At 37.4% G+C, this 12255-nt stretch overlaps 1 protein-coding gene across 2 annotated transcripts; it reads left to right on the top strand.

Annotated features, from left to right (window-relative positions):
- Positions 1–723: 723 nt before the first annotated feature.
- On the top strand, positions 724–11644 carry nat15 (N-acetyltransferase 15 (GCN5-related, putative)). 2 transcript variants are annotated; one of them, XM_026947070.3, is made up of 7 exons: positions 728–993; positions 2619–2734; positions 3361–3490; positions 5310–5406; positions 6091–6325; positions 7586–7738; positions 9231–11644. In XM_026947070.3, the coding sequence occupies exons 2-7, from the start codon at positions 2625–2627 to the stop codon at positions 9232–9234; spliced, it is 729 nt and encodes a 242-aa protein (XP_026802871.1). In that variant the 5' UTR covers positions 728–993; positions 2619–2624; the 3' UTR covers positions 9235–11644. The 2 variants fall into 2 exon arrangements, with proteins under 2 accessions (XP_026802873.1, XP_026802871.1); XM_026947072.3 differs by lacking the exon at positions 9231–11644 and having other exon boundaries at positions 724–993; positions 7586–7742.
- The last annotated feature ends 611 nt before the right edge of the window (positions 11645–12255 follow it).

The following is a 12255-nucleotide window of genomic DNA, read 5'->3' as shown; positions in this document are numbered from 1 at the left end:
AATAAGAATTTTAGGCTGCAATACATTGTTTACCTGCTTATTATTTATATAATTATTAAAAATAAAGTTGTATTAGTGTACTTTTAACAGGATAAGTCTATCAGTAACAGAAAAATAAATATTTTACAGTGTAGTGTCTGACCTTAAATAATGCTTTAAGAATGAGAGAAACAATGTTTATGATTTTATACAAATATATTAATTTTTAACAATTATACAAATAATAAGCAGGTAAACAATGTACTGCAGCCTAAAATTATTAATTATTATTTTACTTTTCTTTTGCTTAAATACGTATCCAGTTGAAAGTACATTAATACAATTAATCGTATTTTGAATATTTATTTTTTTAATGAGTTAAAATATGCAAATGAGCCACATGCATATTACATTAGTTATATTAGTGTACTTTCAACAGAATAAGCAGGGGGAAAAAAGCAGTAAAATATAAATTAATGAATAATACAATTAAAATAATGCTTACTTCGAGAAACGTTTTTTATTATTATAATTATTTCATCTAAATTTAGAACAAAATAAACATTTATCCTAATAATAAAAAGATTTATGTGTTGTCCTAAACAGCGTAGAAATCTTATTGGCTTTGGCTCACTCCCAAATTCCGCCATTTTTATATACATAGTGCACTAAGTAGCACATAGAGATAGTGTTTGTGTGTTTATGTAGTGCGCCTATGTAGGGAGCAGGCCGCCATTTTGGACGCAGTCATACAGAGTGTAATGAATGCGTGTGAAGCTCCGCCCCCCGGAAGAGGCCGCGGTGTTGCTAGCGTTTGTCGACGCGCTAGCCTCGGAAGCTAAGCTGCTAAGCCGCTAACCGAGCAAACCCGAAGTCGCTAACCGAATGTCTCATCTCCGTCCTGGGTGCAAATCTTCTCTCTGTCGCTGCCATGATTCCGCCGCTGTGAACCTTCTCCGCGGACGCCGAGCAGAGTATTCGTCAAGACTTCCGCTTTTCCGACCGCCAAATAAGGCAGGTTTAAAATCAACAACAACAACAACAAATACATCATCAACAACAACAACAACAAAATCTTATTCTTTTTGTCTAGTTAGCATGTTAGCTTTGCTAGCTAGCATGGCTAGTTAGGTTGTTGCTGTCTAAACAGACAACTTGTTGTTGTCATGACATAAATTTTATACCTAATGAATGTTGAATGTTTATAATCCGAGTTTTAATTTTTACTTAAAAGTTTTAGTTTTTAGTTTAATGTGAAACAGACACAGCGGCTAAATTGGGAGCTAGCTAGGTGTCTTTAGCTAGCCTTAATGTCTTTAATTGACATTATGGCTAATATTAGCTCTCTTTTGTGTTGTCAGTTCTTGGATATTTAAATTTTCTTTCAAAGCTACTTTTATTAATAATAAGCAGCTTAGCTCGATGCTGGATCTTTATCTGTAAGGCTGATCAGTAGGTGGCTAAGGCAGCTGTCCTGCTGTTGTTATTGGGGTGATTGGAAGGTTATAACACGGTTATAACACAGGAGTTATAACGCTTCTCTGGTGTTATAATCAGTAAAGTCATGGTTTGGGTTTGTGATGGGAATCACTGAGATCTTTTCTTGATTTATGATTGAAGATGCTCACTCCAGTTGAATGCATTTGTTGTGAAATAAAGTGTATTTGAAATAAAATATTTCCACCAACATTTTTTAAAATAATCCAAAATAATTTTATAATAATAATTGTATCAAATAATCCAAAAATAATATCCAGTACAACGGAGAAAAGATTTCACTACAATGCCGAGCTCTCGAGGTAGCTACAGCTTGACATTTCTGAAAAATATTACGGATGCATGTTTATAAATATTACGGTATTAATCGAACATTTAAAAACGCACAAGTCGGCGATGAAAATTTAAAAAAAAAGAAAAGAAAAAGTACAGAAGTCTCTTTACACGCCGTTGTGTATATTAGGAGTGTAACGATCGTTGTGTAAAAAAAACTTATTCATATTTCTAAACTGTAAATAATTTAATCATAATTGTTTGTATTTAATTTAAAAGGCTAGCAAGATGATTTCTTCGTAACTCATACTTTTTTAAAAAACAAATAAATCATATCGTATCGTATCATCGCAGATTCAGTCATATCATTGCGTTATAAATCGATGTTGTATCTTATACCACAGCGCGGCTGAATGCTCGACTCTGATTGGTCAGGAGATGTGCGTTATTTTCACGCTCTTTATGACGCTTTATCGCAGCTGTAACGTAAGTGAGAACAGGAACTAACGTGTCTCTCGGACGTTCCACGGGATTAAATCGAACTATTAACTGTTAAACTGAGCAAAGTGTCGTTCATTCTTAAATGAAACATTGTAATTGTTGGCAAATCGCTGTGGTGTAAGCGGAATAAAACACTCCCGCGCGTTACTTTCACGTAACAGTACGATCTGTCGTGTGTTATTCGTTACGTATGGTATGGAAGTCCAAGGTTTGCACTCCTAGTAAATATAAAACAAAAAAACAAAAAGAAACAAACAGATTCTCTAATAGAAAGGGATCTTTTGAGAAAGTCACGTAAATCGTCAGCACAGTTATCGGTGTATGAGATCAGTGTGTGTCCTGATAACAGCATGAAGGTTTGTTTTTAGGTGTGAATGACTGACGTGGTGCCGCCCACTGCGCTCAGCGAAATCAAACTCCGCCTCCTGTGCCAAGATGACATAGACAGTGTTAAAGTGCTGTGTGGTGATTGGTTCCCCATCGAGTAAGTATGCGCTCTATTTATTTATTTATTTATTTATTTATTCATCTATTTACTTACTTACTTACTTACTTACTTATGTATTTATTGTCACGGAGTCTGTAAATAGGGCCTTTCGCACCTCGGGAACCTTTTCATAGTACCTGAACTAATTGTGGAACTACCCACTTTTTGGCGTTTTCGCACCTCCGGAACTGGGTGTGATTTTAGTACCGACTGCCTTTTTTGAGAACCAAATGAGCTCCTACTCCGGAGCAGGGTCTAACCAGCACGACTGGTACTATCCGTGACGTAAGTAGACGCTGATTGGCCAAACGCGTACGAAAACGCGTTGTTCTTCTTTGTTTCCGTTGTTGAACGCTGCGCACAAATGACGTCGCTGTCGACCGGCTTACGTCACTTCCTAGTGCCCGCTGTCGGTGCGAATGCAACCCTTTAAACGGTACTGGGAAATAGTTCACGCAAAATCACCCAGTACTTTAGTATCGTAAATGTAGTTCTGGAACTAAAGCGGTGCGAAAGGCCCTAAAGTGAACTACAAGTGCTGTATTTGTGACCGAGTCACCAATATTCCTATTTTATTCCTTTTCTTTTCTTTTTTTTTTTTTATCTCTTGTGCACCTCCTCAGGTATCCCGACTCGTGGTATCATGACATCACGTCGAACAAGAAGTTCTTTTCCCTGGCTGCTACCTTCAAGGGTGGCATCGTGGGGATGATCGTGGCTGAAATAAAGGGCAGAACAAAAGTGCACAAAGAGGTCAGAAAGCTTCAGTCTGTGTCTAAGCACATTTTGGGTCATCGCGTTAAAGCGGCAGTTTGTAACAAAAGCATTGAGAAGCCCTCATTTTCTGGCCCGTGCTGCATTGAATACATGTACGCTGTGCAAGTCGCATTTTAAGCAATAAGTGCAGGGATAAACACGTCTGTTCCAAGACTTTTTATTTTTAGTTAATCAGTGTTTGAATCAGTGAATCTTTTCCATCACGACTGAGAATCGCTTCTCTCTTGCTCAGTCTCTCGATCATTATCTTAATCAGTCAGTCTTTCAGTCAAGATTGAAACACGGAGAGATTTGCTTCTCTCTTGTTCAGTAGATCATTGATTAATTCTTGAGATCAAGACCGAAGTTCATTCTTCTGTTATTCAGCAGGTCAGTGTTTGAATCAGCGAATCATTTTGGTCAAGATAATGATTCTTTCCAATCGGAACAGCATTTGAATCAGTGAATCATTTCAGTCAACACTGAGATTCGCTCCTCTCTCATTCAGGGAATCAGAATTTGAGTCAGTGAATCATTTGATCAAGAGCAAGATCTATTCCTCTGTTTTTCAGCAGATCCAGTGTTTGAATCAGTGAATCTTTCAGTCAACACTAAGAATCAGTCCTCTCTCGTTCAGTGAATCAGTGAATCGTTTGGTCAAGACTGAGATTTGCTCCTGTCTTGTTCAGAGAATCACCGTTTGAATCTGTGAATCTTTCACTCAAGACTGGGATTCACAACTTTCTTGTTCAGTGAATCGTTTGCTCAAGATCTATAATCGCTCCTGTCTTGTTCAGTGAATCAGTGTTTGAATCAGTGAATCTTTCATCAAGACTCTCACTCACTGTTTGAATCATTGAACCTCACTGAACCTCCTCTCTAATTCAATGAATCAGTGTTGGAATCAGTGAATTGTTTGGTCAAGATGTAGATACAAACCTCTCTCATTCAGTCAGTCATTGAATTGAATCAGTGAATCATTCTTCTGTCTCTTAACTACTGAGATTCATTCTTCTCCTGCTGAACAGATTTGTGTTTGAATCAGTGAATCATTTGGGTGAATCAAAACCGAGATTTGCTCCGCTCTCTCGTTCAGTGAATCAGTGTTAAAATCAGGGAATCATTTGATCAAGAGAATCAACAGAATCTTTGGGTCCAAACTGAGATTCCCTCCTCTCTCATTCAGCGAATCAGTGTCTGAATCAGTGAATCATTTTGGTGAATCAAAACCGAGATTTGCTCCTTTCTCACTCAGTGAATCATTCAACGATTCTAGTTGGAGCTCAGTCTGAAATGGAGATTTCCAGTGTTTCAGTGCATGCAGGAGTAGTCAGAAATGTGACAAATAATTCTTCTTGCACTACCACTTACCAAACCATGCAATGAATCATTTAAATATACAATCTCAAATGAGTCGAGAAGCCTAAAATTAGCCAACTAGCAATATATATTTTACGTAAAGTATTTATCGGTCTGAGAACACTTTGATACTTTACAGTTTCCACCTTAAAAATGACGTAGGGTGCTCGAGACATTCGGCCAAATTGGTACAGTGTGTACAGGACGTGATAGCTGTGCTTTGATGCAGTTTAAATGGAGCACTGAGGTGTCGAGAGTCTTTTAATAGCACCTGAGTAATTAGACTGCACACTCCATGTGTCCTTCAGACGTGTCTTTCGTCACAGAGGGTTCAGTGAAGCTTGTATATGATGATGGTAGAAAGATTTATATAAAAATGTTGTGTGAGTGTTTCTCCCTGTTGTGATGTGATGATGTAAATCTTTCTGATTGTTGCACTACCACTGTTTCCCGTCAGGATGGAGACATTCTGGCCTCCAGCTTTCCTGTTGACACTCAGGTCGCATACATTCTGAGCTTAGGAGTGGTGAAGGAGTTTCGAAAACATGGAATAGGTAAGAGGTGAAATAAACACATGCCTCACAAGGTAGCGCTGTTGTACTCTGAACACCGTCTCTGAAATTCAGTCGAGTAGATCAGATAACACCTTAAAAAATGCCTAAGAGTCGTTAAGAACGCTTTAGCGTGATCTCGCGCGCAGCGCGGTACTGATATGATTCAGATTAGATCATTTAACGCATCCCAAATGTTTTATTGGGTGTAATCGCGATAGTGAGTCTGGTTCAAGTCTCAGATCGCATTCATAAACAGGAACTGACCCAAAGCGGAACCAGTAGAACTTGGAGTTCTAGTTCGGGTTCCATCAACTTGGTGAGGAAACCAAGACCCTGATAAAAAGAAGTCTGAATTGTATAGCCGGGTCTTTCAGTTTCGTCAAATATATTTTATTATTTTAACTACAACCCAAAGTTGATGACAATTTAACAAGACAAAAGTAACACAAGGGAAATTATCGCTGCCGTAAAAACCTCTGTGAAGTCAAACCTCATAGAATTAGAAGACGAAAATATTTCTGTTGTTTTGTGCTGCAAAGTGTTTTTTTTTTTTTTTTTTTTTTTACTTGCAGCTAAATATCTTTTTTGAGACACTTTTTTGTCCTGAAGATTTGAGAGTTTGAGATTTAATTTTCCTATTTTTCACCTTTTGTCTCTTAACTACGTGACGCTCACACTCCGAAGGCTCCCTGTTGCTGGACAGTCTGAAGGAGCACATCTCCACGACGGCGCAGGACCACTGCAAGGCCATCTACCTGCACGTGCTCACCACCAACCTCACGGCCATTCACTTCTACGAGAACAGAGACTTTAAGCAGCATCACTATTTGCCCTATTATTACTCCATCCGAGGAGTGCTGAAGGACGGCTTCACCTACGTCCTGTACATCAACGGTGGACATCCGCCTTGGACCATCTTATATCCTTTTGTGTGTGTGTGTGTGTGTGTGTGTGTGTGTGCACACATGTGTGTTAGAAACACAGTGCAGTGTGTCCTCAATTTCATCTCGATTACTCTTAGCATGTACAAACTGCTAAATGACGATATATCGTGTCGGAATAAACGTATAACCAGCGGATGATAGCTGAAGCTAGCTGATTCGAAACTCAAAATCTAAACGCAGTTTAACATTTTAATCGTCTCTTTAACGTTACCTCCAAACGCCTGAACGTCAGCGCAAGACGTTTGAATTGACAGGCGAGTAGAAAAGCTTCTCGTCCTGATTGGTTGAACGCTGACGAAGACGTTGCCTCAGTGTGTGATGTATAAGTTTGCTAAGAAATTTCCAGCAAAACAAAAGTGTTGCAAGTTCACTGGTACTTTTATGTAATTTCTACAAAAATCGATTATGTAATACTGAAAAGCAGGCAGAAAAAATTCTGTAAAAGTGTTAACAGTTTTTAAGCTCCAATCAGCTTCTTCCAATCGGTTTGTAATTATATCTAAAAAAAAATAAATAATAATCATTCATCTGTTTATATATACACTGTTGATACAGTTGAGGTCAAAAGTTTACATCCCCCTTTCAGCAAAATGTTTATTATTTTACCAAAATAAGAGGATCATACAAAATGCATGTTATTGTTTATTTAGTGCTGACCTGAATAAGATATTTCACATAAAAGATGTTTACATATGAGTCCACAGTTAAAGTTAAATTTACCCTGATCTTCAAATTCAAAAAGTTTTCACCCCCCAGCACTAAATAAACAATAACATGCATTTTGTATGATCGTTCTTATTTTGGTAAAATAATAAACATTTTGCAGATTCTGAAAGGGGGATGTAAACTTTTGACCTCAACTGTATATTTAAAATTACACACAGGAAGAGCGGTTAAAGAAATATCAGAAATATCTAATTATATAAGAAATATCAATCAGTAGAAATTAGAAATATGCATAACAAGTGTGAATAAATGCAATATTTATGTTAGAAATGGAAAACAAACGAATTCTTCTTGTTTCTTTTAGTTAAAATCTAAAAAAAACATATAATTATTATTGGTAGTGTATCGTGACATAATTATGACATAATCATCATTTGTTGTCTCTCGTCTGAAGTTTCCAGAATGTAAAAACTTTGCTAAATATTACACCGTGTTCTGACTTTAAACAGCCGTGAGCTTTTAAGATGTTTCGTACGGATTTGTTTAGTTCTCCTTAACGCGCTCCTCACTGATTATATTCATCATATAGGATCAGCGCTGGCCAGCTTAAGCCCGTGTTCCATTCCACAGAGGATCTACCGGCAAGCACAGAGTCTCCTGCGCAGCTTCCTGCCGTGGTCCAGCATCTCGTCCAAGAGCGGCATCGAGTACAGCAGAACCATGTGAGAGGCTCGCGATATCGCAGATAATACTCCAGCAATGTTTCAACCTAATCTGTATTTACTGCATCTGTCACTTCTGTGTGTATGTGTGTGTGTGTGTGTGTGAGTTTATTACAGACGAAAATTTCACGTGTTTAAAAAATACGTGACTAAAATTCAACGCTAATTCATAACTACAACTGTAAAGATGACAGAGAAACGAGAGAACGTCTTACCAAAGCTGTTTTTATGAAGTTTTACACCACAGCGCTGTCGGATTCTGTATCCTGATTGGTCAGAAGGTGTTGATTCGTTTTCTATAACAGCGGCTCTGACAGTAGTGCAGCTGCAAATCGCAGGTTTATGTTAATAATAATATTAATGCGTTCGTTCTAATGCGTTATCGTTTCTATAGTAACAGCTCATTCACAGGGCAAGTCTTAGGCTATTCCTAAAAACAGATTTGAGCCGGCTGTTTATAGCCGCTAGAACGTCGATCATAACTTGTTTCATGGATGATCCATCACATGAAATGTAACTATAAACGGATAAAAACGTGACGTGCTTTAATAAATAAAATTGGAATTGTTGAGAAGTTGCTGTGGTGTAAGAGGAATAAAACACTTCAGGACGCGCTGTTATGGGAAAATAATCAGTTTCACGATGGTGTCAGTGTCTCCACGTCATCACCACCCTGTCGTTGATTATTTTCCTATAACAGCATGACACGGAGTGTTTTATTCCTTACTTAATCAAGACTGTGGAGCAATATACAGCGTGGCCCAAAAGTCTCCATACACAGGGGAGAAATTAACACACATTTTTTAGCAAAATGTCTTCCAAAATCGTTCATACTTAGTTTATATTATATATATTTTTCAGAAATCCTTTAAGAATGCCTTTGATAAAAGAAGAAAGTATTGAAATAAGGAAGCTGTCGCACGGTTGCGATGGACTTTAACGGGAAACGTGGCGAGCAGATCACACACACAACAGCGCAACACACACGACGCTGTCGCCAAACTGAGAGCCAGAGTTGGGAGAGACGAGTCCGTGTGTCTTTACAGAGAAATGGCAAAAAATTAAGTTACATTTTGCTAAAAAGTGATAATTTCCTCTGTGTACGGAGACTTTTGGGACGCCCTGTAGCAAAAAACTAAAATAAAGAAATAAAGTTCTGGTTACTTTACACTTCCTGAAGATTTTGTCGTGTCTATACGCCGTCAGAGCCACAAACTTACCACAGATTCTTCCCTCTAAAAAAGTAGATCCATCTCCAAAAGCAGGAATTACAGAGATTTTGGAGTAAACAGGCTTTCTGTCTTTCTTGTCTGTGGTAATCACACACACACACACACACACACACACACATTACAGATGCTGTGAATGGAGATGATGTTGATAAATGTTTGCGTATCCCTTTAACCCCTTGGTTTAGATTTTATAATAATACTTTGAAGCATTTCTCATCTCATTAACCGAAAACGTTTGCTGTTTTCTTTCCATCCTCCAGGTGAAGGACAGAAGTCTTTCCGTCTTACCAGCTCGACACCTGAACCTCAGCGTTGCCGATTTTTACACAAAACCCGTCTCGGCCCTTTACAACGTTCAGGCCATGTATAATATCTGTACATAATATATACTCATGATTAATATATGCATCGTCTTTATCCCACTCTCCTCTTAACGTGGCCCCTCCGTGAACTTCATGCCTGTAATTACGCTGCTGTGTAGAAAATTTTCTATAGTTTGCTCGTATTTTTAATAATTTTTATGTGTGCCTGCTCTGGATAAGAAGGTCTAAGGACGCTCGTCGTACAAGTGCACGTTTTTTTTTTTTAAATTGTGTTTGTTTATGCGACGTTTTAAGTGATGGTTTTAATGCACAGCGTCGGTGCTGTAGATCATCAAGAAGTCACTTCTGACCTGTTTTTAAATTTAATCTGAAATGATCACGCCCATAAACACAGTGTGTTTTGTTTTTATACGCATTAAAACATGAATGTAACAGATAGTCGATGGTGTAAACAGGTGAAAATCAGGGATTTCCAAAAACCAATAAACATTGTAAGGAACTGATTGTGCGTTGCATGTAGCTTCCTGTTATGACTGCAGAGAGTTCAGTGGATTTGGAACCAGGGTCAGGATTCATGGAGCGCGATTTCTTTTTGGCGTGTCCTTTAGGAAAAGAGGCGAGGCACGTTCCTGTTTTACAGTCATAATAAACATTTTTCACAAAACGTACAACAGTGTTAAATTAAAGGCTCTTTTTTAAAACTCTTTTTCAAGGCCCAAGCTCGTTCTGAACATTTTGTTTGAAACCTAAAAGCTGTTTTTCTTTTTTCCTCCTCAGACAAGTGAACTGAAGTGAACCGTGTGTGTGTGTGTGAAAGCGATCAGGCGTCAAATAACATGATTGGTATATGAACTTCCTGTTTCAGGTTCCACTATGGCAGGAAAGCGATGTTGTGGTCTGTAGAGGAGACAGGATGATATCTCCATATATGGACAGAGAGAAGGTATTCAAGTGAAAACAACGCCTTAAAAGATGCTGAATTTTTTTTTTTTGCACTTAAACGAGCAGAAAGTCTTGAGTAAAAAAACACTAATTGAATCAATTAAATAATTAAATAAAACATATAGTAAAAAAAATACCTCTATGCATCCAAAAAAAAATCAGTAAGTGTGAAAATAAATATGATGATCATGACGTCCTGCTTGTCCAAAAAAATTCATTTAATAAAAAAAAAAAAAAAAAAAAAAAAAAAAGCCAAAATTTGGTCCTGGATGCAGACGCGAGAAATCTGACTTTGACCCAAATGTTAAAAAAAACCAAAACAAAACAAAAAAATGCATCTATATATAGCTGAGTGCAAAAGTTTTTGTCCCCAAGGAAAAATTGAACCACAACTCTGTAATAAAGTTTGTATCCTAATAATAATAATAATTTCACGTGTTACATGACACCAATCCAAAATGTAAAGCGATCTCAACAGAAAAACATTTTCCGGGCCTTTAAACAGAGATGTAAAGCTGAATATTACACCTGAGAGGATATAAAACCTATAGGATAAAAGGATTCGTTTTAGATTCGAATGAGGATTAGAGTTATTATGGAATGTTCATAGAAAGGAGAATGAGCTGATATTGCTGTTTTTATTTTTTCCACTGTTTAAATATTAACATAGACGTTTTGACCATTTTTGGTCGAAACCGTAGACACCAAAACCAGCTTGTTGCTATAAATGATATTTCTGTCATGCTCCTTTTTTTTTTTTTTTTTTTTTTGTCTTCAGGGTGTGCACATTTTTGCACTCATGTGTAACCCTACTAGATGCTTGAATGCAAATTGTGAAAAGGAAAGAGAAAATGTCTCTGAGGTCACAGGCTGAGTGTGTAGTGATTCGTGTGAAATTCACGTGAAGGCCCAGATCCTGTTCTGAACCACTGAACAGCAGATTTCAGATTGCAGTTGTGCACATTTCCTCCCCTGAGGATTGTCAAGTGTTGACTTTAAAGCGAAAAATCAATGTTTTTTTTTGTAATAAAAAGGACAAAATATGAATTTTCCTAACCCCATGTGATTTCTTTTTTTTTTTTTTTATGTTAAGATGTAGTTTTTAAGTGCATGAAGCTCTGTGCAACAGCTCTCTCAACTGTCCAAGATTTGCAATGACACGATTGTAAAGTGATTCGTTTTATTATTTATTTAATGCATCAGTTAAAATTTTCTCGATCAAATGAAATGTCTTCAGTGTATTGGCTACATTTCTTTTTCTACCAAGACTGACATGTACCACTTTTTTAAATCCGCGTATCTGTTTGTTTTATTTTTGTTCCACTCATCCATCAGTGCAGTCGTACATTTCAAGATGACGTAAGAGTTTTGTGAGAGAGAACACGAGGAAATAAAAGATATGAAAAGAAGTTTGTGTGAATGTTTTTTTTTTTTCCAGGTTACAATTACATTTCACAGTAAATAACTGTATATTATACAAACCTTAGTCGCTTACATTCTCAGTTCTGATTGGTCAGAAGGTGTTGATTAATTTTCTATAACAGCAGCTCTGACAGTAGTGCAGGTTTATATTAATGCACTTGTTCTAATACGTTATGGTTACTATAGTAACAGCTCATTCGCTGGGACTTGTAAAGCGGACGCTCCATATAAACGGGTTAAAAGGAAAAAAATGTTGATCTGTGAGGACGTGTTTATTTAACATTAATGGAAGGAGTCTCCAGTGTCAGTGCGTTGTAACAGTCAGAGTTAAAGCTGTAACTTTTCCTACATCTTCAGGTCTCTTTGTGGTTACTCGGCAACAAGGCAGGATGTATTTTTTTTGTGTTTTATGAATTTTAAGAGCTAAAAATAGAGGCTGGTGAGGGAACGACTCTTTATAGCTGCTATAACGGAAGTGAGAACTCGTTTCCACAACATTAAACATAACTACAGACTGTCGTTCTTGTAATCAGTGGAAATCTGCTGTGGTATAAGAGGAATAAAACACTTCAGGGTGGTGACAGTGACTCCGCTTCAT

This window comes from Pangasianodon hypophthalmus, chromosome 13 (genome assembly GCF_027358585.1).
Source record: "Pangasianodon hypophthalmus isolate fPanHyp1 chromosome 13, fPanHyp1.pri, whole genome shotgun sequence".
NCBI classification, from domain to species: domain Eukaryota; kingdom Metazoa; phylum Chordata; class Actinopteri; order Siluriformes; family Pangasiidae; genus Pangasianodon; species Pangasianodon hypophthalmus.
This window is presented reverse-complemented; position numbering and strand designations above follow the sequence as displayed.

What these genes read in the sequence shown, in the direction of transcription:
- nat15 (XM_026947070.3), top strand. Translation starts at nt 2,625, where the DNA reads ATGACTGACGTGGTGCCGCCCACTGCGCTCAGCGAAATCAAACTCCGC. An exon ending in GTTTCGAAAACATGGAATAG is followed by an intron (nt 5,407 to 6,090) that starts GTAAGAGGTGAA and finishes CACACTCCGAAG; the next exon opens with GCTCCCTGTTGCTGGACAGT. An exon ending in CATCCGCCTTGGACCATCTT is followed by an intron (nt 6,326 to 7,585) that starts ATATCCTTTTGT and finishes CGCGCTCCTCAC; the next exon opens with TGATTATATTCATCATATAG.